The 24382-nt window shown below is 45.7% G+C and overlaps 1 protein-coding gene across 2 annotated transcripts in view; it reads right to left on the minus strand.

Annotated features, from left to right (window-relative positions):
• Coro1c (coronin 1C) overlaps nt 1-24382 on the minus strand; it is a 91622-nt gene that overhangs the window by 21525 nt on the left and 45715 nt on the right. For both annotated transcript variants that reach the window (XM_045132637.1, XM_045132638.1), the window contains exon 3: nt 10785-10907. In XM_045132637.1, coding sequence (XP_044988572.1) covers nt 10785-10907 — 123 coding nt within the window. The remainder of the gene's footprint in view (nt 1-10784; nt 10908-24382) is intronic.

The following is a 24382-nucleotide window of genomic DNA, read 5'->3' on the forward strand; positions in this document are numbered from 1 at the left end:
CAAACCAATTTACAAATGGGCTAGGAAAATAAATGGGCATTTCTTTCCAAGTTTTTTTTTTTTTAATTTATTTGAGAGACAGAGAAAAAGAGGCTGGGAGGGGGAGAATGGAGTGAGGGAGAAAAGGAGAGACAGAGAGAGAGAGAGAGAGAGAGAGAAAATGGTTATACCAGGGCCACCTACCACTGCAAACAAACTCCAGACCTATATGCCACCTTGTGCATCTGGCTTACACAGACCCTGGGGAATGGAACGTGGTCCTCTGGCTTTGCAGCAAGCACCTTAATCACTAAGTCAGCTCTAGCCCTGAATTGTACATTTTGAAAAAGCAATTTGGGCTGAGGAAAAAGGCTCAAAGTCAGTCACTTGCTTACAAAGCCTGACCCTGACGGCCCAGGCTCCCTAACACCCACATAAAGGCAGTCACACACAGGGGCACATGCACTTGGAGTTCACTTGGAGCAGCAAGAGGCTCTTATATTCCCTCACTCATATTCTCATTCTCTCTCCAAATAAATAAATAAAAATAATAGGCTAAAGGAGAAATTCTGTGTGTCATGTCCTAACAAAGCAGTTTATTTAAAAATTCCCCACTGGAAAGCTGGACGTGGTGGCATGCATCTTTAGTCTCAGCACTCAGGAGGCAGAGGTAGGAGGATCGCTGTGAATTCAAGGCTATCCTGAAAATACATAGTGAATTCCAGATCAGCCTGTGCTACAGTGAGACCCTACCTCAAACCCCTACCCTCTGCACCAAAAAAAAAAAAAAAAAAAAAAAAAATTCCACAGTGGGCCAAATGAGAAAAAGATTTTCCCTTTGTGGGGTTTGTAGGAGACAACCATCTATTTTCAACTGCTTAGTAAAAGCAAAGATATCTGGATTGGACAAATGCTTACACTTCAGCTCAGCTCTGCTGTCCTACAAAAGCGAGAACAAGGCTAGGAAGAAGGCTCAGCAGTTTAAGGGGTTGCTTGCAAAGCTGCTGGCCCAAGCTCAATTCCCCATTGCCCATGTAAAGCCAGGTGGACAAAATGGTTGCATATGTCTGGAGCACATTTGCAGTGGCAAGATGTTCTCTTCTCTCTCTTTTAGAATTTTATTTATTTGAGAGAGAAAGAGAGAGAATGGGCGCACCAGGGCTTCCAGCCACAGCAAACGAACTCCAGAAGCATGCACCACCTTGTGTATCTGGCTAACGTGGGTCCTGGGGAATTGAACTGAGGCCCACTGGCTTTGCAGGCAAATGCCTTAACTGCTAAGCCATCTCTCCAGCCCCTCTTATCTCTCTCTTGAATAAATAACAAGCTCCAGATATATGTACCACTTTGTACATCTGGCTTTATGTGGGTACTGGAGAATCGAACACAGATTGCTAGGCTTTGCAGGCAAGTGCCTTAACTGCTGATCCATCTCTCAAACCCTAAACCAACCTTTTGAAGGCTTAAGCCTGGAGGTTCCCTGACAGCCCTGCCCCCAACCTACCTGACCACTCAGGCAGGTACGAGCAAGAGAAGGCAAGAAGACCACCCATCTGTGCCTCTCCTCTCCCTCCCCATAGCTGCTCTTGCCCACCAGACTAAACCTTGCTCCTCCCCACTTTCTCTCATCCTGACACACACAGGTTTCAGATTAGCAAAATGGCTCCAAATTGAACTTGGCTATCTGAATTAAAACAGAACTGAAATTCTGAACAGAAGAAACAGAAAATAATGGCTACGAAGTTGATCACAGCATAAGTCATCAGAGAAGCAATTATGAAATGGGACTTGAGTGACTCAACAGGAAAAGCATTTTACAACACAAATTTGACTCATGCTTCGACTGGAAAGTGGTAATGCCACCTGCCAGCTCCAGGTGGCGCCCTAGCCTCAGCCTCCTTCACGGACTGCAATACCCACCACCACCCAGACTTTAGTTTTTGTGTGGAGCCTGAGGAGTGATGAGCGTTTCAGGAACCAGCGGCATTCGTTTCTGTGGGAGTGAGCCCAGAGACAAAGCTCAAGTGGGACTTCACTGTTTCCACTCTTTAGCTTCTCCTTCATTCATCTCCTGCTTGAATGGAGAGGAAATTTTAATGATGAAAGCAAAACAGTGATTATACAGTCTGACTTTTAAAATCAGGAACTTCTGTGCTCCTTTCTGCAGACTGGATGGCTCCTTTAACTAGGGCTGCCCTGGTACAGACCCCTATCACACTGCCTTGGACACATAGCGAGGCGACTCAAGCACTGAGCAGCAAGTGTAAGGCAGGTCTGGTACCAGCTGTAAACACAGGCCATGCTTTAGAGGAGTCAACAGTTTGACAGAAAGCAGATTTCTATTAGACTTAAAATCAAAGACAGCAAAACACAATGACAGGCCATGAAGGGGCTCTAGCTGGATGAGCCCTGGTTCAAATCCTGCCCAGGCTGAATTCTGTGATGACTCTGGGCAAACCACCTAGCTGAAACACCAGTCCCTATGCTTCCTAGGGCTCCTAAGAGGACTGATGAAGTTAGTAAGCCCTTAGCACAAAGCCTGGTACACAGCACACGGCAGGGATTAAGATGTGCCAGACTGGTGTAGCAAATTATGATTCTGCCACACATCAGCAGTATGACCTCGGGGACACTCGCTGAGTGTCTTTCTTTGAGTCTTCAGCTCCTCATCTATACAGTGGGGATGGTAATAATAAACTTGCCCTTGTTGGAGCAGCTGGAGGAGTCATGCGGTAACTTGAATCTCGACGTTTAAGAAAATGCCCAGCGTGCGCAGAAGCTCTGTAATGTCAGCCATGCATGTCCCTGTCATTCACGTGAAGAACCCGGCATAGCCAATGCTGCGCCAGCCACCACAAGCAGGGTGCTGACGGAAAATCAAGTGTCACAAGTTACCCCACTAGCAAGCTGGTCTATCAGGGAGGGGTCCCTGGGAAAACTCTGCAAATTAGAAAGAGAGGAAAGAAATCAAGTGGGCAGCCTCAACATCAGCACTATCAATGCACGAAGCCATTTTCTACAAAGCTTGTGCAGCAACTAGGCAGTGCCCCAGAGAGGCACCAGAAACACAAGCACAATGCCACAGACAGAGGAGCAAGTGGGATACAAAACACCAACACTCCAGGACCACTGGGAATTCTGGGAGAAAAAGATGGTGTTCTTGCTGTGGACTGTGGTAGAGGCCCAAGTGTCTTTTCATAACAGGCACACACATCCTCACAGGCTGTCTGTCATGACGTGTCCCTCTGCCCTTTGTAGGGTGCCTGCCATTTCTGGGCAATGTCCTCGCATTGAGGAGTGGAGGTCTTGACTCTTCTCACTCAAAAACAGCAAAGAGCAGAAGCGCCGCTCAGTGCACGGGCCTGAGTGTCAGAAGACTCGGCCCCTGTAAGAGCCAGGGCACTAATTGACCATGTTAACATGACACTTTGCACTCTGGGAACCAAATTTCATGTTTAGATTGAGGACCGTGTGGGCTGTGCTTACAGAGGGCTCCTGGAAAGGTCAGCTGAGCTAAGTCCCTTCGCATAGCATTACCCTAACAGGAAACTGCTAACAGGGAGTAACACAGGCTTTGGCATTAAGAAGACTGGGTTCTGGAAGGAGCCCTTCTTGGCTATGTGACCTCTGACAAAATTGCCCCTCTCCGAGCCTGTGTAAGAGGGGTCACATTCCTGCCTTAGCTGTCAGGTACAGCTATCAAATACAAGTGGGGCAGGGACGGGCGAAGCAGTTACTGCGCGCACACAATCACGTGTCTTGCTCGATTATGGCCACACATGGGTTTTGAGGTCTGGACCTCAGCATTTCTCAAATGAGACTTGTCTACAGATTAACTCAGCACTGCACTCAACTAATCAATAATACGAGTTTACATGCAACTCAGCGTGTTTGAAAGCTCTAGTTTATGCCTAGGCCATGTTATCATGGGGAGAACAGACTTGGCCACTATGCAGGCAGGTTAGTTTTTCTGTGCTTCGTGGCCAGAGACAGGGACCCCAACACACAAACGACCTCCGTGGAAGGTGCCCCAGTGGCATCTTGACACAGCAGGGACAAGTTATCCTGCCCATTAAAAAAAAAAAAAAAAAGTCATGCGTTCCTGAAATTTCCTATTTGAACAACACATTACTATGGCAATGTTTTGTTTTATTTTGTTTTGAAAGAAAGGACAAAAACATAATCAGTCCCTAGGGCTTCCAGATGAAAAAGTGAATCAATCTCTAAAAACCCACTGAGGTTCTGGAAAAAACCAACTTGAATTGAAGCACATGGTCGGAACTACAGCCTTACCGCATCCTCTCCACATGTGAGGCTGTGTTTGGGAAGAGATCGCTCCTATGACACTTGCGACAAGAACCATTGGGAACATGAAGAAACTTGGGCTTCTCTCAAGCAGTACAGGGCAATTCGTTTAATGGTTTTATTTTTCAAACATAGCAAACATTTAAAGCACAAGCCAAGTGTTTCCAGACCTTGTTTTCCTATTTTAATCACCCATCATGAACTTGCTACTGGGCTAGGAACTGGAGTTACAGCCATTACCAAGCCCTCTCCCCCAGGCCATATTTTTGTTTTAGAGCTAAGGAAATGTGTTTCACAGGGAAAATGAAGGTGAGAAAGTCTTTCAGGACAGGAAGAAGGGCACAAACTTGGTTAGCAAACCCACAGCCCTAAAGGGCCAAGAGCAGAGCAGCAGCATTTCCTAATGCACAATTCTAAGAGCAACAGTGAGTTTGGGGAAATAACACAGGATCTGCCAAAGGTCAACAGTCCTCCTGGTAAATGGCCCAGGCATAATCTGTACAATATGGAACTGTGAAGCCCTGTTGAGCCAGACCCAAAAACATCACTTCCATTTCTATTTCAAGACAAAAGTTTGGTAGAAAAATCCATGATAAGAGCAATCCATGATAAGAGGGCTGGAGAGGTGGTTTAGGGGTTAAGGCACTTGCCTGTGAAGCCTAAGGACTCATGTTCAAATCTCCAGGTCTCATATAAGCCAGACACATAATGATGCAAGCATTCAACATTGCACACGTGTACAAGAGGGTACATGTATCTGGAGTTTGTTGGCAGTAGCTGAAGGCCCTGGCACACCCATTTTCCTCTCCCTCTCTATGTGCCTCTCTCTCTCAAATAAATAAAGAAAAAAGCAAAATGAGCAAGATAGTTTATTTTTGTTGATTTCTACAGGACTGCTTTGAGAGAAGGGAGAAGTAAGGGTTCACCTCAACTGAATGATTTGGGACCATTCAGGACAGACTAGCTGGAGGCCATTAAGACCATCTCACTTGGAAGATCTTTCCATCTCCCAGACTCGAAGGTAGACAGTTATGCAACCCCGCTGTCTGAATTGGCCAGTTTCTGCGCTTGTGCTGATGACTGCCCTACAGATAAGGGTAACCAGCAGTCACAGAGCTGAACTTCACTGCTCTCTGCGTTACTTAAAGTACTACCATCTTCTTAGGAGCTAAAATTTCTCCTCTGTGACTGAATCAGTGTTCATAAAATTGACAACCCAGGCTGGAGAGATAACTTAGCAGCTAAAGACACTTGGTTGGCAAAGCCTGACAGCCCAAGATTCAATTCCCCAGTACCCATGTAAAGCCAGATGGGTTCTTTTCAGTAGCAGGAGGACCTGGCATGCCCATACTCTTTGCCTGCCTCTTTCACTGTCTCAAGTAAATAAATAAAAATATTTCTAAAAATAAATAAAATTTAACATATCAATGCTTACGTGCTTGGGATTTACTGGGCTTATACCATAAGTAAAGGTTCTTCACAGCTCAGCTTCCTTCTTTCCTATCTGTTTTAAACATGAACACTTAGAGCAGCTACCTTCTCCTTGCTGGGACAGAAGCAGAGGGCTTATTCTGGCTCACAGGTCTAGGGGAAGCTTCATCATGGCGAGGAGTACATGGCAAAGCAGGCAGCTGGGGTCTCATCTTGTCACATCAGCGGGAGAGCAGTGAGTGAGTTTGATCTGACCACCCAATGGATTGCACTAACGAGCCTCAAAGCTTACCACCAGTGACACACCTCCTCCAGCAAGTGTCTGCCAGCTGGGGATTAAGTCTGAGGCTTCATTATAAACACGTGTCTACAGTGTGAGGAACATTTGCCTTCAAACCACAGGCTTCGTGAATTCGCATGCCATCCTCGTGCGGGCCATGCCAACCTCTGCAACACTCCAGTTTTAGCATACGTGCCGCAGCAGCAAGTGCCACAGTCAATGTGATGAGCCAGTGTTGCTATATTTTTCTTTTTTTAAAAAAATATATGTATTTATTTGAGAGAGAGAGAATGGGGCACCAGAGTCTCTAGCTACTACAAACGAACTCCAGATGCATGTGTCACCTTTGCATCTGGCTTACATGGGTACTGGGGAATCAAACCTGGGTCCTGTGGCTTTGCTGGCAAACGTCTTACCCACTAAGCCATCTCTCCAGCCCTCTGCTGCATTTTTCTACCAAATGTCTGCCAAAGGCATCATGCTGCCATGAACCCAATTTAGGTACGTGAAAAATGGGCTAGGGAGGTAGCTCAGTCCGGCCTGGGTTCAATTCCCCAGGACCCACGTAAAGCCAGGTGCACAAAAATAACTCATTCTCCTTTTGCCACTTCCCTCCGCGCTCGGTTGGCATTACTGTCACCAACGCTGCACTGAGTATGTAAGGTAAGCGCAGCGGGAGAGGGGACGCGCTCTCCTGGCTAAAAACCCCGGGACGGGCTCTTCTTACTACCTTCTCTGCAGCACCTGGCTGCTACCAACACTACGCCTTGAGGATCTACTGGGATCTTTCCTGTTACAAAAAGAAAGGTGGGGGTGCTGGAGCAATAGTTTAGTAGTGAAGTAATTTGACTGTGAAGCCTAAGGACCCAGGTTCGACTCCCCAGTACCCACATAAGCCAGATGCACAATGTGGCACATGTGTCTGGAGTTCATTTGCAATGGCTACAGGCCCTGATGCACCCATTCTTTCTCTATCTGCCATACTCTCTAACAAATAAATAAGTAATTTAAAAGAAGAAAGGGGGAGGGGAGAGAAACCATTGGATATACCACTTTTCTTTTTTAGGTAAGGTCTCACTTTATCCCAGGCTGACCTGAATTTACTATGTAGTCTCAGGCTGGCCTCAAACTCACGTCAATCCTCCTACCTCTGCCTCCAAGTGCTCAGATTAAAGGCGCGCATCACCATGCCCAGCTCAGTGTTCTTTTAATTTTAGTCCAATAAGGTGGGAAATGAAGCTTTAAGGAAGAGGTAGGTAGGATTAAACATACTTCTTTTTACCCCCGAGGTAGGGTTTCACTCTTGCCCCAGGCTGATCTGGAATTCACTATGTAGACTCAGGGTAGAATTGTCAATAAAAAGTTTTTTAAAATACATGAAGCATTATAGATCAGAACTGAAATGGAGAGGAAGATGGGGAGAAGGAAAGAAAAAGAGAAAAAAAATGTAGCCTGGGCTATATAGCAAAATATGAGAGATATCAGAGGTCTGAAAGTTACTAGCCCTTTTAAAAACTATTTTCACTCGAGAGGCAGAGGTAGGAGGATCACTTTGAGTTAGACGCCAGCCTGAGACTACATAGTGAATTTCAGGTAACCTGGACTACAGTGAGATCCTACCTCAAAAAAAAAAAAAAAAAAAAAAAAACGAACAAAGAAAACTATTCCCAATAATGGGGGACAGTGTTAGCATTTTCCCTCAGAGCTTATCGGGACATTCACATACACCTCTCCATCCCTAAGCATCAGGACTCTGGTGTGGAAGAAAGGAAACAAATGCAAAAGGAAAGCTTCTAGACACACACGGCAGAAGTGAGCTGCCACACGACAGCACAAAGCCTTGTGTCTTCAATCACCTATGCAGCCTTCGGGCCTTTACCATCATCAAGAATAACCAAGGCCACGGTCATGACAGTTAACCCAGCACCATGCCAGTATGCAGAAGTATCCATTTCCCGTCCAGAGACCAGGACTTTTCAAAGAAGTGGCTGGTGCACATTCTGAGCAGAGCTGCACAAGGTCAGCAGAAACACACGGGTAACTCACACAGCCAGCAGCCTATCAAAGGCTATGGGGTCATTTCAGGAGTAAAGAATCTCAAATAGTCCCACTGGAAAAGATAGGACAAGCTGAACTTTTGAGAAACAGAATGAACTGAAAATCGGCCAGGTATGTTCAAGCCCACTGGTTCAAAATGAAATAAAACAAACAAACAAAAAAATGTGTTCCTTTTCCGATGACAGAGAATGTATTCGTTATTCTGACAACGGGGTAAATGGAAGTGCAGAATCAAACATTCATCCTGCTTCTCCCTTGTGAGCCATTACATTGGGTAACAACATAGCAAGCAACAATGTCTTCACATTTTGCCGGCTAAAAGCAGAACAAACCAAGTTAATGTGACCATCTTGTGATCAACGAACGGCCTGCTAGGTCTAGCCATGAGGCCGCAGTGCTGCACAGGTCAAGAGAGGAGACAGGTCCACGTGGCATGTGCCGGGGGACAACCAGAAGCTAGCGATCGTCTTGCCCAAGGGGATGAAGCTGAGCGCGGTCGCACTCCTGACCCTGCTGTCAACCGCAGGGAATTCAGAGAGGGGCATGTGACCAGCACCAAAGCACAGGTCCGAGGTCACAGTTCTTCAACAGATAATGACGAGAAAGCTGCAGACTGAGAAAGACTTGAAAGTCAACATGTCAAGTTTTTATTTTTATTTATCTATTTGCAAGAAGAGAGAGGGAGGGGGAGGGAGAGAATGGGCGTGCCAGGGCCTCTAGCCACTAAAAATCGAACTCCAGATGTATGTGCCACTTTGTGCACCAATCTGGTTTTTACACAGGTACTGGAGAACTGAACCTGAGCCATTAAGTTTTATAAGCAAGCACCATAACCGCTGAGCCATCTTTCCAGTCCTGGCACATTTCTTTAATATGTTTTAGCTGCCAAAATTATGAAATCACAGGAGTCATTCTTAGCCACAAGCCCATGAGGAAAAGTGGATAGATGTTTAAATAACATAGTTCAGGAATTAATTTATGTAAAATGATTTTAGTTAGTAAAACATCCCAAACAATACTCCAGTCCATATGCAAGAGGAAATGAAAGCATTCTGGCTCGCCAAGCTCTCTACCTGACCTGGGGGAGACCCTGCGAATCACTTTGCGCCCTCTTGGCTTATTTCAGCCCCACCCTGCTCATGTCTAACTTTGTCACCATATTTTGGGCAAGTACTGACAATTATACAAAACAATAATCCTACATCAAAGCTAATGTTCATAATCAAGAATGAAACGTCCTAGCCAGGTGTGCACATGCCCTTAATCCCAGCACTCGGGAGGTAGAGGTAAGAGGATTGCCATGAGTTCGAGGCCACCCTGAGACTACATAGTGAATTCCAGGTCAGCCTGGGTTAGAGTAAAACCTTACCTTGGGGGGAAAAAAAAGTGAGATGTCCTCCATCATTAACAAGTATCCCTGAGCCGGCATGGTGGTACACGCCTTTAATCCCAGCACTCGGGAGGCAGAGGTAGGAGGATCACTGTGATTTTGAGGCCACCCTGAGACTACACAGTGAGTTCCAGGTCAGCCTGGCCTAGAGTGAACCCCTACCTCGAAAAACCAAAAAGTACAAATAATGAATAAACAGCACCCCTGAGGTGAGCCCCAGCACCTCAGGAGGCTGAGACAGGAAGACACTGTAAATTGCAGACCAGCCTGGGCAACGTAGCAAGATCCTGTCTCAAAGCCAAGGGTGAAGTACCCCAAAGACTGGCACTGCACAAAAGCTACATGTGGAATGTAAAGGCATGAGTTTCCTGTTTATGCGTGTACACACACTCTCTCTCTCTCTCCCAGCAGCACGAGCTTGGAAATCAGCACCTGCTCTCTGTCTCAAAACCTGCCACATATTCCGGTTTGTCTGCAAAAACTCTGGCATCAAAACATCGTAACACAGCTTGTGCCAGTAATTTTTTTCAGTCCTTGCTTTTTGGAGTGTGCGGGGGGGGGGGCGCTCAGGTAGTATTCACACAATTATCAGGAAATCTTCTTCCTTGCCCCCAAATCTTCGTCACAGACTAGATGCCACCGCTATGAGGGTGTAAATACACACACCGACGCACAAAAGACTAAGCGACACAGGCACAGCCTGCCGGCAGAAAGGCTCTACCTACAGTTAGGCTTAAATGGCTTCAACATGATCCCATGGAGGTCAAAACTTATACTTCTTGAAATATTTCATTTCTATTTACATGTGAGAGAGAGAATGGATGCACCCAGGGCCCTCTAGCCACTGCAAATGAACTCCAGACACATGTGCCACCATGTGCATCTGGTTTATGTGGGTTCTGGGGAGTCAAAGCTGGGTCCTTAAGGTTTTACAGGCAAACACCTTAACTATGAAACCATCTCTAGCCCTATTTGTCCTTTTTCAAAAAAAAAAAATCTATTTTGATTTATTTGAGAGGGGGAGGAGGAAGAAGAGGGCAAAGGAAGGGAAAGGAAAGGAATATGGATGAGCAGACCAAGACCTGTCTGCTCCAAATGAACTCCAGATGCATGCACTACATTGTGCATCTGGCTTTACGTGCGTTCTAGGGAACTGACCCTGAGCCGGAAGGCTTTGCAAACGAGCACCTCTAACTGCTGAACCACCTCCCTAGCCTATTTCTGCTTTTTAGGCCTCTATGTGTATGAGTGTACACACACACACACACACACACACACACACACACACACACACGGCACTGAAAGCAGAAGGTGAGTTTCGATGGCCTGTGGGGAGCTTACCATCACCGTGCAGTCCTCTGAACCGCTGGCAATGACCTGGTCATTATGTGGGCACCAGTCTATATCCAGCACTGGTCCTGTGTGGCCACAGACTGTAGGGTAGGATTTATCGATCCGGCCTGTCTGAAAGGAGAAAGAAACAAGCGTCATGTGACAGTACGTGACAGCGACACAACAGAGCTCACAAGCTTTCCGGGGCCCGTTTCCCCTTTATCACTGCCACCCCAAATCTCTCAACTGTCGGCACATGATGATGCTCACTGTACCAGTTAGTCAGAACAGTCAACTTCCATTTCTAGAAATAGCTACCATGAAAGGCACTCCATCAAATTACAAGGATCCAAATATTATGTCTGTACTAATACACAAGAAAAAAAAATTGTAAGTCTTTTTGCCAAAATACAACTCTATAGCAGCCACACTGTCTTGTCAGTTGTTGATATTTATAATTGAGGGGAGAAAATCCTTGGTATTGCTCACATCAATATAACTCCTAATACCATAATATATTTGAATATGCATGTGACAGTTTTGAAAATGACTGGCAATGTTTAAGTAAAACTATGAAGGGCTTATGGTCTGTCAGCCTCTCTTCAACAGAAATGCTCATCAGACAGTCCAGCTAAGAACAACTTAGACCTCAGCCATTATGTCCACATCCCCATTACAAATAAAATGCCTAACGTTAGTTATCACCACCACAGTGGGCTCATGTTGCACAGGTGAATCTAGCAGGCTACCTGCCTTTCCACATGACAGCTGCCGCCACTTCCTTTTCCCGCAGGTTAATGCGCCAGGCTGGGCTGGACATGCTCTAGGAGCAGGTGTCAGAGTCTCGACAATAATCCAGCCCTTTGCGGCTGAGGCCGGTCTCTTCTTGTGGCGAATTGTCTCAATAGTGGGGCAGGCGTCTTGCCAGTTTTCAAAGATCAGTAAACTAGTCTTTGTTTTTCTTTATAAAAATTAATTAATTAATTTGAGAGGTAATGGGCGCGCCAGGGCCCCTAGTCATTAGAAATGAACTCCAGATGCATGCGTCACCATGTGCATCTGGCTTATGTGGGTCCTGGGGAAATGAAACCTGGGTCATTTGGCTTCGCAGGCAACTGCTTTAACTGCTGAACCATCCCTCCAGCCCCTGTTTTTTTATTTTTTGGCTTTTTTTGTTTTCCAATCTAACTTGACTGGTAATATCCAGAGAAGCATTATGCTTAGATGACAAACCCATAGTCTCTAGAGTCAGACAGGGGTTTGAATCCAGCCTCTACTGCCTTAAGCAGAGGTTGACCTTTGGCAAGATCATCATTGTAAAATAGGTGAAAATACACATCTCCCAGGATTATGGTGAGGATTAGATAAGAACTTGTTTAGGTAAATCATAACATTTGTTACATACCTTATATACTTTACACAGATAATTGTATTCACAACAAATGTTAATGATAGTACCTGAAATATAATAAGCACTCAATAAGACTATCATCCAGTATTAGTTCTTCTAGAGTAATGCTTATATTACCCCATCATTAATAATTAATGGTCGGGTGTGGTGGTGCACACATTTCATCCAGCACTTGGGAGGCACAGGTATTAGGACAGCCTGGGCAAGAGCAAGACCTTACCTCAAAAAACCCAAAATAAATAAATAATGAATACGTGTTATTTGTGAACTTGCATGGGCCAGACACTGTGCCGAATGCTGGAGACACAGATGTGAAAGAGCAGCCCTAAGCAGCGGAGCCGTGGAGTCCAGTGAGGAGAGAGGCAACGAGCAGTGAGCACAGGCATGATCCAAGAGGCAGGACCACGAACACAGGAGGAAGACATCCCACCAGGCTCAGGCAAGGGCGCCTGTCACTCCTGGGAAGGCCTTCTGCTGAGCAGGGCATGTTCTAAGATGAGACTTAAAGATGTTTCTACCCACAGGACCAAGGCCTCGTTTCTTCTAGCTTCCCCCTTTTCCTTGCAAAACTCAAACCTGGGGATATTTAGCTGAGGTTATTCATCAGGTATAGAGTCCTCGCCTAACATGCTCAAAACTCTGGGTTCAGGGCTGGAGGGATGGCTTAGTGGGTAAGACATTTGCGTGCAAAGTCAAAGGACCCAGGTTCAATTCCCCAGTACCCACATGAGCCAGACGCACAAGGGGGTGCACGCGTCTGGAGTTAGTTTGCAGTGGCTGGAGGCCCTGGTGCGCCCATTATCTCTCTCTTCTCTCTCCTTTCTCTGTCAAATAAATAAATAATTAAAAAAAAAACCTCTGGGTTCAATCCTTAGCACTACTAAAAAGGAATAAAAGGAAACGCCAGTGATCATAGTATACAGAATCTAAATTCCGTCAAAAGACCCCAACTGGGCCACTTACAGGCAGCAACATGTGTAATTCAGAACCTGGATGGAGTGGTGTCTCTGCCACTTGCAAGGCATGAGCTCTTGACCAATAGTGTAAAACAAAAGACAGGAAGTCCAAAGTGAGGCGTGACACATTTAACAGTCCTCCAGAACAGAATGGAGACAAAAACCAAACATGATAGCTAAGAATGTTTCATGTTCAATCGGAGACATCAGTCTTTGGATTCAACAGGCACACATGTCACGTGACGTAAATAAAGCAACTCTGCCCGCACGCGTGTCTGAGCGCCGTTAGGAGGGCGTGACTTACAAGGAGGCTGGCAACGCAGAGCCAGAGGTTCTAGGAGCAAGGTCTGAAATACACTTGGAAGCTCCAGTTGAAACAATCCAACAGAAAAAAATGTCACTTGTAACCATTCTTAGTGGTTAAGGTGCTTGCCCACGAAGCCTCTCAGGAAGAGGCGGAAGGGCCACTGCACCAGCCTGGAACTACAGAATGAGTTCCAGATCAGCTTGGACTACAGTGAGACCCAACCTCAAAAAAAGACTTATTTGTGCATCTGTGCAGGTGTGTGTACCACTTTGCACCTGGCTTTGTGTGGGTGGGTGCTGGAGGGGTAAAACTGGGGGCCAGAAGGCTTTGCAAGCAAGTGCCTTTAACCACTAAGCCATCTGCCCAGGCCTTTCCTAGTTTTCTCTTTAACCTAACAGGATACCTGAGAATAAGCACCCCTGCCACTCCCACAGGGTCCTAGTAAGTCTGCAGCACACAAGGGCTGGGCTGCGTTTCCTCAGGGACCTTCAGGTCGCCTATCTCCATTCTTTCTGTCAGAGCCAGGTGACACCAAGAATAGGGAACATTTTTATTACTCTTACATTCCATGATATTTTGTTAGAACTGTCTGAAGCTCTGTGTATCACTGTTCTCATGGACCATTTATGGTATGGGGAGGAGGTGACCCTAGCTCTCTAAGTACAGTGAGGCCGGGGCTGCCAAGAGGCAGAGCCTAAAATATCACCGAGCACCACAGCAGCCCAGGAGGGGGGAAGGGAAGTCCCACTGCGCTCTAGGTTGTGAACAAGGCGCCCACAGTAATGCTACGCTCACGGCTAAGGGGCCGCTGGAAACACAGAGCTCACATGGCAGGTTGCGGAAGCAGCAGCTTCCCCTTGCTCACCACGAGTCCTCCCTGCAGCACTGCGGCGGGCGCCACAGAAAGGGACCGTCAAAACGCCTGACAGTGACTGGGGACAAGGGTGAACAGAAGGAACTAGGAAATAGCATTTTAAAATGTACGGGGGGCGGGGGGAGGTTGTTGGAGGGATGGCTTAGCAGTTAAGGCACTTGTCTGCAAAGCCAAAGGATCCATGTCCAGTTCCCCAGGACCCACGTAAGCCAGATGCACAAAGCGCACACACGTCTGGAGTTCTGTTTGCAGCGGCTGGAGGCCCTGGCGCGCCCACTCACTCCCTCTCCTTCTTTCTCTCAAATAAATAAATAAAATATTTTTCAAATGTACAAGGTCTGAATGTCTATGAAGCTATTAGCCAATTTTCTTACCTGTCACAAAATCAAACAACTACGTACTTCACAAACAATATTGACTATTAAGATTGTGGAGCAGGGCACTACCAACTACTGAGAGTTCAAGATCATCCACACTGAAGGACACCATCCTAATAATGGACTTATACTGCAAAGACCAGACATCGTTGTGAAAGACATTTCACACAAAGCTCTAATGAGAATGCAGCTCTCACTCACCACATGACACACACTCATTCATCATCCCACGAATAAGCCAAGGAACCCATGTGTAACTTGCTAGACTGTGAAAAGCTGTTCAGAATGACACCCCCACGTGATGGTGACAACCAGCCTTCCAAGCAGCACATTCAGATCACTGCTGAGGCTACAGGAGTTACACGAATTTAATGCCAGCTTCTAGATCTCTCTCTCTCTCTTTTTTGCTTTTTTGAGGTAGGGTCTCACTCTAGCTCAGGCTGAACTGGAATTCACTGTATAGTCTCAGGGTGGCCTTGAACTCATGGCAATCCTCCTATCTCTGCTTCCCGAGTGCTGGGATTAAAGGGGTGCGCCTCCACGCCCGGCTTAGATCTCTTTTTTGACTAAAAGAAAGTCTCGTCTGGAGAGACAGCCCCATAGTTAGAGACAATTGTTTGCAAAGCACAGTGACCCAGGTTCGATTCTCCAGGACCCACGTAAACCCAGATGCATAAAGATGCACGTGTCACCCTGTGCATCTGGCTTATGTGGGTGTTGGGGAATCAAACCTGGGTCCTTTGGCTTTGCAGACAAATGCCTTAACCACTAAGCCATCTCTCCAGCCCTGATTCCCCCCCACACACACACACCAGGTAGGGTCTCACTTTAGCCCAGGCTGACCTGGAATTCACTAAGTAGTCTCAAGGTGGCCTCAAACTCATTGGCAGTCCTCCTACTTCTGTCTCCCAAATGCTTGGTTTAAAACCATATGCCACCACACCTGGCTAATGGACCCTTCTTAGCACCAGTTTGGCATCATGGTTAATCTAATATTATGTTGACTTGTATGGGTTGGAAACAGTTGTGTGAGGAATCGTTGTGCCTGATCTTTGTAATCTGTGTAGGACACACTGGAAGCATTCTAATGTTGAACTGGAGGGCTTATAAGAGTGAAAATACCTGCAGATTCATCTGTAGTACACCAAAATAAATAAAATAATAATAATCATTGTTCCTTTCAGAATGGGGACATGAAGTATGTTAAAGCCATACAATGTTTACCTAGCAGACTTGCTCTTTCTCATAACAGAGGTTTTTACAAGTTAATAAACTACCCTGGTGATAAAAAGTGACTCATGACAACAGTCAAATCAAATATCCCCTTTAAGATGTTCACGCGATTGTGCACACAATTTCTATCTAGCTTACAATCCAAAGTTCACCATGTAAACCCAATTTGTCAAAGATGTTTCTTCTTTCTGCCCCCTCTCCCTCTATCCCAGCACCTCAGTCCTTTTCAACTTCTGAGCTGCAGAGATCTGTGCTCGGGTCCCATACTGGCTATGCTACACAAATGTGAGGGTCCAGATGGGTCCCCCCAGCCTGAGGAAGGCCATTCAAGGCAGTTCATGTTACCTGAGTCCCAGAAGAAGGGATAGGTAGGTCAAAGGCTTTTCCGACTGTTCCCTCCTACCTTATAGTCAGTCATCTAAGTTTTCATCGCAGGAAAAAATAAGGGTCAAAATCATTCAAAATTTCAATAACAATTCGTTTCTGGCTTGGGGCAGTACGCAAATTCTTGAACTCCGGGAGGAAGAATGGCAAGTCCAAAAGTGCCCAGAAGCAGGGGAAAGTTTTCAGCCCAACCATAAGGGCTCCATTCACAGTAGAGAGTTCAAAGGAGTCAAAGGGATAGCTACTGAAGCGGGTCCTCTTCTTTTTTCCCGTATGGCAGAATTATTAATGTGGACCTGTGTCCTGTGGGGATCTCAAGCCTTGGCTGCCCCATGGGGAGGGGTCATAGGTCAGAGGCAAATGGCGTGGGTGGCAGGCAGGGCCTCGGCAGTTGACCCAAAAGACTGATACAACACATTACGTATTGGCAGGCTGCTCATGGACCAGGAATGAAACATTCTAAGGAAGTTTTCCTTTAAGGGGACCAGGAACATCACTTCCGAAGATAAGCAAGGTGCTCTGGAGGAAACCATGGGATGTGAATGGCCCTGCGGAAAGCCAGCAACAGACACTGCCAGGGGCAGCAGTGTGACCCTGTGGAGACCTCACTTGCCTCTGAAACAACAAAGTGACAATGGCAGTCTGGAATGCAATTCTGCCACCACTGACACTCTAAGAAGTGGATGCAATATAGACCAAACTTCAAGTGCACTAAGAATCTGAAAGAAGGGCCAGATGTGGAGGTGCACACCTTTAATCCCAGCACTTGGGAGGCAGAGGTAGGAGAAGTGCCATGAGTTCGAAGCCACCCCAAGACTACATAGTGAATTCCAGGTCAGCAAGACACTACTTCAAAAAAAAAAAAAAAAAAAAAAGAATTTGAAAAAAGGGCTGCAGAGACAGCTTAGGAGTTAAAGTGCTTGCCTACAAAGCCAAAAGACCCAGCTTCAATTTCTCAGGACCCATGTAAGCCAGATGCACAATGTACAGCATGTGTCTGGAGTTCATTTGCAGTGGATGGAGGTCATGGCACACCCATATTCTCTCTCTGCCTCTTTCTCTTTCCCTCTCTCAAATAAAAATAAAATAATTTTAAAAAATAAAATAAAGAAGGTCGGGCGTGGTGGTGCACGCCTTTAATCCCAGCACTCGGGAGGCAGAGGTAGGAGGATCACCTGAGTTCAAGGCCACCCTGAGTTTACATAGAGAATTCCAGGTCAGCCTGAGATATAATGAGACCCTACCTCAAAAAACAGCAAAACAAACAAACAAACAAAAAAGAAGTTACTGTAGAACTGTCAGTACTAATGTTAACATTTCCTTATTCAGCTAGACCTATATTAATAATATGTAATATAGCAACCAGGAAAACTGTATTATCTAGCTCTCTGACGTGAGAGAAACTTTACAAAGTGAAAAGCTAATACTTCCTGCTCATCACTGCTGAGAACAGACAAACCAGGAAGGGAGGTGAGGCAGAACCCAGTCAAGATGCAGTTCAACTTGGGCGCACAAGTCAACAAGCAGAACCAGGAACCCCAGAACAACCTAAGGAGCGAGCAAGCGTCCGGGCGTGCGGGACGGAGTGTAAGCCAGCACCTCATCGCTCTCCCCGGCGAGCAAATGGCGCAGTGAGTGAATGAAGAGTGGGTCCAGGCCCAGCCCTCCCCAGCTGAGAGTCCTGGACACAAACTGTCCACAGACCTCAGAACAAAAACTTGCTCTCTCTGAAGTGGGGATAAAAAACAAAAAATGGTACTTGGGGGGTGGGCAGGAGGCTATGGCCAGGCTGTCTGTGTATCTTGGGTGGTGTAAACAAGCTAGAGTACTGACCAATTCAGAAACCTGTACTATGTACTATTTCCACACGACTAGAGTTCAGCCAGGAAGCAGACCTCACCTGAGCTTAGTCGTTCCTAGATCTTACTGAGGCCTACACCCAAATAACAGACATTCAACTTGGAGGAGCAGGTAACTTGCTACATACAGCTGTGGGGAAGATTATGACTACAGAAATGTGTTTATTACACGCTGGGTCAATTTCAGAGCAATCCTCCTGTCCTCAGAATCTGCTAAGTCTCTTTCCCAGTGTGGACCATCCCATCAACGCAGAGGACCTCTGCCCACAGCACCCAAGGACATGGACTCCTATCTCCAGAAACCCAGGAAAGAGTTAAACATTCTTTGCACTTGACTCGGTGGCTTCTTTTCACCACACACTCCCAGATCCCACCGTTCTCTGAGCCGTAGTGCAGCCAATCAAAGCAAAGGAAGGAAATTATCCTGGCCGGCTGTCAGCCTCAGAGCTCTGATGGCCATATATGGTAAAAACCACTGTCAGAGCCGGTCAGGCCATCAGCAGTGGACATATCAGTGAACTGCAGCAGCAGAAGCTGGACAAGGAAACACACAAGACAGGCTGCCTGCTCATCTTTGGGCGGGGTGGGGGCATCATCTGCCAGGGCACACTCTAGTGAGTCACAGCCACTTGCTGTCATCAAAAATAGCCCCAGGGCACACAGTGAGGTTCCTTCTGCCAGGACTTTGTGCTCCATTGTTAAATGGGGTGAGTAGAGTGTCCCTCCTCCCTCCCAGCAAGACTGGAAAACACAGGCTCCGGAGAAAATGAAAAGGCCCTTCTGTGGCACTTCATGTGGTAATGAGGCCGAGCAGGGCTCGCGTGGTTGGCAGCTCGAGACATAATTTGGAAGTCATTGTTCTGCACCTGGTGCCCTCCCCCTACATCCTTTCCTCTCCATGTCGGTCTCCCAGCCTTAAAGGCCCCACACTTAACAAGTTTAGGTGCTCCAGGCATCAGACAAAATCTCTTTCAGCAGGGAACGAATGGGCAGACCAACACACATCAGGAATGTCCTCTGCCCACAATACCAAACTAACAAGTTTCAAAAAGATTCCTCTACCTATATACAAAAAGGGTGAGCAGTACTTTCCCTGGTCCAAATTCAAGCACAGCTATCTATCTGCAGAAATGGAAACTGCCTGTCAGCGCGCTTAGCAAGGCAGAGATGCAGCCAATGCAAACCCAGCGTGAGCACAGATCCCACAGAAGAGCGCCGCCAAGAGACCAGCACTGCTTCGGGGGCAGCCTGTGAGAGGTGGCCTCGCTCTCCAGCACAGCACCCAGCACCCAGAAGAAGCTCCTCAGTAAACTGAACTGCTGAGCTCGCGTCGTCATCACAGGGCATGGTATGGACCAAGCACTTGCCAAACCTTAAGGCAATCCTCTGGACTGACAAAATCAAAGCCCTGACAAGCCACTGTTTGTTAGTAAGCTTCCCACCCAGAGAAAGAATGCAAAGGGTTAAGTGTCAAGTAGACTACAAGTTTCTAAGCACCGCCCCCCAACCCTTCTTTCTTAGGAAAAATTTAACAGCAGCAATAACAACAACAACAAACATTAGATATACAAATCAAATAAAGACCTAAGGTATCCAAGTTCAGAATCCACAAAAGATCCTACAGTCTGGGACAATCCATCTGGTTTCAAATTCTGTGATCGTGTAGCAGGCCAGCAGCAGTCCTATGGAGTATGGAAAGTGGTTCTGACCACATTTTGGGAGCCTCATGGTTTTTAACCTGACAGAAGTCACGGCCCCTTCCTGAGATGATTAAAGGGAAAGATACCATGATGGTGCAGTTAGAACAATGAACTCTAACGCTTATTTTGGTTCTTCTCCATACACTCAAGGAGAACAATTTTGCACCATCCACACTGTGCACGAAGGGGAAAGGAACCAAACAAGGTGGTTTTCTACCATAAAGTTACCCTTCAGCTGCTTCAGACTCAACATCAGCTCCACACACTGCACAAATGATCTGGCCCTCAGCAGCGAACATGCCATTTCTCCCACACCTGAAGAGGGTTTGGAAGGAGGTGGCTACCTCAGCCTTCCTGGCCCTCCTGCAGGAACAGCATCTCTGGATAGCTGGGCTCTCCTCCATTTCTGGCCCCCTATACACAGGAGAACCCTCAATTCCCACAGCATGTTCTTAGCCAAGTCTTCAGCTCTAAGCAGTAGGTACTCTCTGCTATCCTGGACATGTCAGAACACTTATGCAGACAAGCCTTGCCCCTTAGACAGATCGAGGGCATCTCTTAATTGAGGCCTTTAAAAGCAAGAACCAGGCAGGCATGGCGGTGCACGTCTTTAATCCCAGCACTCAGGAGGAAGAGGTAGAAGAATTGCTGTGACTTCAAGGACACCCTGGACTAGAGAGAGAGACCCTACCTACCTCAAAAAAACAAAACAAAACAAAACAAATTTTTTTTAATTTTTATTTATTTATTTATTTGAGAGAGACAGACACAGAGAGAAAGACAGATAGAGGGAGAGAGAGAGAATGGGCGCGCCAGGGCTTCCAGCCTCTGCAAACGAACTCCAGACGCGTGCGCCCCCTTGTGCATCTGGCTAACGTGGGACCTGGGGAACCGAGCCTCGAACCGGGGTCCTTAGGCTTCACAGGCAAGCGCTTAACCGCTAAGCCATCTCTCCAGCCCAAAAACAAAAAATTTTTAAAGCAAGAACGCAACACAGAGCCTAACAAACAGAAAAGCAAGCAATCAACAGTGAGACAGCTCCAATAGTTAAAAGCACTTGCTTACAAAGTCTGCTGGCAAGGGTTTGATTCCTAGTACTCACACAAAGCCAGAAGCATAGTGCTTGCCAAGGATAAGGACCTGAATCTGGACCCCTAGCACCTATGTAAGTGGCACACCCATACTCGAGTTCTCTCTCTTTCTCTCTAATTACAATTTTTTTTTCCTAGATTTTAATATATACTAGACTGAATGTTTTCTCTTATGTCAACTGTTGAGTCTAACTAATACTAGGTAAAAGACAGTTTAATTTATTTACAGCCAAAAGAGCAAAGAATATTCCTGTGAATGTAGATGGGTTTTCTACCATGGCTTTCTGGTATAAGTCATGTAAACAATCTTCATTAAGCTACTAAATTTTATTATTTATTTTTCCAGATGTTAATATTCTGATTGCAAATAAATAATTTTAAAAAAAGGTCTGGGCTGGAGAGATGGCTTAGTGGCACTTGACTGTGAAGCCTAAAGACCCATGTTCAACTCTCCAGGTCCCATGTAAGTCAGATGCACAATGTGACACAAGCGTGCAAGGTTGCACGTGCACACAAAATGGTGCACACGTCTAGAGTTAACTGCAGTGGACAAAGGCCCTGGTGCACCAATTCTCTCTCTCTCTCATAAAAGTAAATAAAACATTTTTTTTTCAAAATAGGTCTAAGGTAGGACCATGTGAATGAATATGATTTTTTTATTTTTTTGTTTATTTTTATTTATTTATTTGAAAGTGACAGACAGAGAGAGAAAGAGGCAGATAGAGAGCGAATGGCACACCAGAGCCTCCAGCCACTGCAAATGAACTCCAGACGCGTGCGCACCCTTGTGCATCTGGCTAACGTGGGTCCTGCCTTGAACCGGGGTCCTTAGGCTTCACAGGCTAGCACTTAACCGCTAAGCCATCTCTCCAGCCCGAGTATGATTTTTTTAAATTCAATTTTTTAAAGGTAGAGTCTCACTCTAGCCCAGGCTGACCCGGAATTCACTATGTAGTCTCAGGGTGGCCTTGATCCACAGCAATCCTCCTTCCTCTGCTTCCCGAGTGCTGGGATTAAAGATGTGTACTAACATGCCTGGCCTTAATTTAATTTTTTATGTGTGAGAGAGAATTGATGCATCAGGGCCTTAGCCATAGGAAACAAACTCCGGATGCCTGTGCCGACTTGTACACGTGACACCATGTGCATGTAGCTTTACGTGTCCACTGGGTCCTTTGGCTTTGAAGTCAAGTGTCTTAACTGCTAAGCCATCAAGCTCAAGCATGATTTTCTTGTTTTGTTTTTTGGTTTTCAAGGTAGGGTCTCACTCTCTACCCCAGGCTGAACTGAAACTAACTATGTAGTCTCAGGGTGGCCTTGAACTCATGGCCTCTGCCTCCCAAGTGCTGAAAGTAAAGGCATGTGCCACCACAGCCAGCTCCGAGCATGATTTTTTTTTTAAAGCAACTGTTTTAAATTTCATTAAAGCTTCAATAGCAGTGGTGGTTCATGCCTCTAATCCAGTACCTCAGGAGGCTAAAGTAGTAGGACAGCAGAGGGTCTGAGACCAACCTGGGCTACCTGGTAAGTTCCAGGTCACCCTTGAATACAGAACAAGATTCTGATATTTTAAAAAAGAAAAAGAACAGCTGGGCGTGGTGGCACACGCCTTTAATCCCATACTCGGGAGGCAGAGGTGAGAGGATTACCGTTGAGTTCGAGGCCACCCTGAGACTCCATAGTGAATTCCAGGTCAGCCTGGGCTAGAGTGAGACCCTACCTTGAAAAACCAAAAGAAACAAAAAAAGGAAAGAAAAAGAGACTTCCGGTTAAGACGGCGGCATAGGAACCACACCAAAGCAGCCAAGGGAGAAAAAGCCAAAAAAATAAAAATAAAAAACAAAAACCAGCAAAATACACTCTTCTACTAAAAAGTGAGGTGTATAAGAAATTACCAATGCAGCAGAGAAGTAGGAGAGGTCCAGAGCGTCTAGAGCCCACACAGGCAGGCAGAAGCAGCTCCGGCAATGGCAGTACCAGGTCCGCGTGGCTCCAGCTGCAAGGCTCGGCGGAGCCACAGGAAAAGCCAGATGAGGAGACTCTCCGCTCACCCCAGAGCTCCTTGCAAACTCAGGAAAAGAAAATGGTTAAAAAAAAAAAAATTTTTTTTAAAGTTTTTCAACTGGGAAAAAAAAATTAAAAAATTAAAAAATCAAAAAATTAAAAAATAAAAAAAAAATAAATAAATCAAGATGAGATTAATCACTTAAATAGACCTATAACAAGTATGGACATCCAAGCAGTTATAAAAAATCTCCTAACTAAAAAAATTCCAGGCCCAGATGGATTCACTGATGAATTTTATCAGACCTTCATGGAAGAACTAACACCAATGCTTCTTAAACTTTTCCATAATATAGAAACAGAAGGAATCCTATCAAACTCCTTCTACGAAGCCAGCATCACCCTGATACCAAAACCAGGCAAAGATAGAACAAAAAAAGAAAATTACAGAGCAATCTCCCTCATGAACATAGATGCAAAAATTATCAACAAAATACTAGCAAACAGAACACAAGAGTATATCAGGAAGATCATTAATGCCGACCAAGTAGGTTTTATCCCAGAGATAAAGGAATGGTTCAACATACACAAATCGATAAATGTAATACCTTATATAAATGGACTGAAGGACAAAATTCACATAATCATGTCATTAGATGTAGAAAAAGTATTTGACAAAATCCAACATCCCTACAAGATGGAAGCCCTACAGAGAGTGGGAATAGAAGGAACGTATCTCAACATAATAAAGGCTATTTATGACAAGCCTACAGCCAACATACTACTAAATGGAGAAAATTTGAAGCTTTTCCACTAAAATCAGGAACAGACAAGGGTGTCCACTGTCCCCACTTTTATTTAATATAGTATTGCAAGTCTTAGCCATAGCAATAAGGCAAGAGACACACATAAAAGAGATATAAATTGGAAAGCCAAGAGATCAAGTTATCATTATTTGCAGATGACTGATTCTATATATAAAGGACCCTAAAGACTCTACCAGCAAACTGTTAGAGCAGATAAACACTTATAGCCATGTAGCAGAATACACAATAAACACAGAGAAATCAGTAGCCTTCCTATATTCTAACAACAAACAGAGGATGAAATCAGAGAATCACTCTCATTCACAATTGCAGCAACAAAAAAATAAAGTACCTTGGAATAAATCCTTTCCTCCCATAGGCTGCCTTTGGCTGGGTTCTTTGTACAGCAACTTGAAACTGACCATAACACAAAGTCAATGGAAGAAGCTTAAACTGTGGATTAAAAGGTACTACACAGGGCTAGATGGATGGCTTTAGTGGTTGAGGCACTTGCCTGTGAAGCCTAAGGACCCAGGTTCAATTCTCCAGTACCCACACAAGCCAGATGCACAAAGTGGCACACCCATTTTCTATATTTGCCTTTT

The sequence above is a fragment of the Jaculus jaculus genome, chromosome 13, assembly GCF_020740685.1.
Source record: "Jaculus jaculus isolate mJacJac1 chromosome 13, mJacJac1.mat.Y.cur, whole genome shotgun sequence".
Taxonomy (NCBI): domain Eukaryota; kingdom Metazoa; phylum Chordata; class Mammalia; order Rodentia; family Dipodidae; genus Jaculus; species Jaculus jaculus.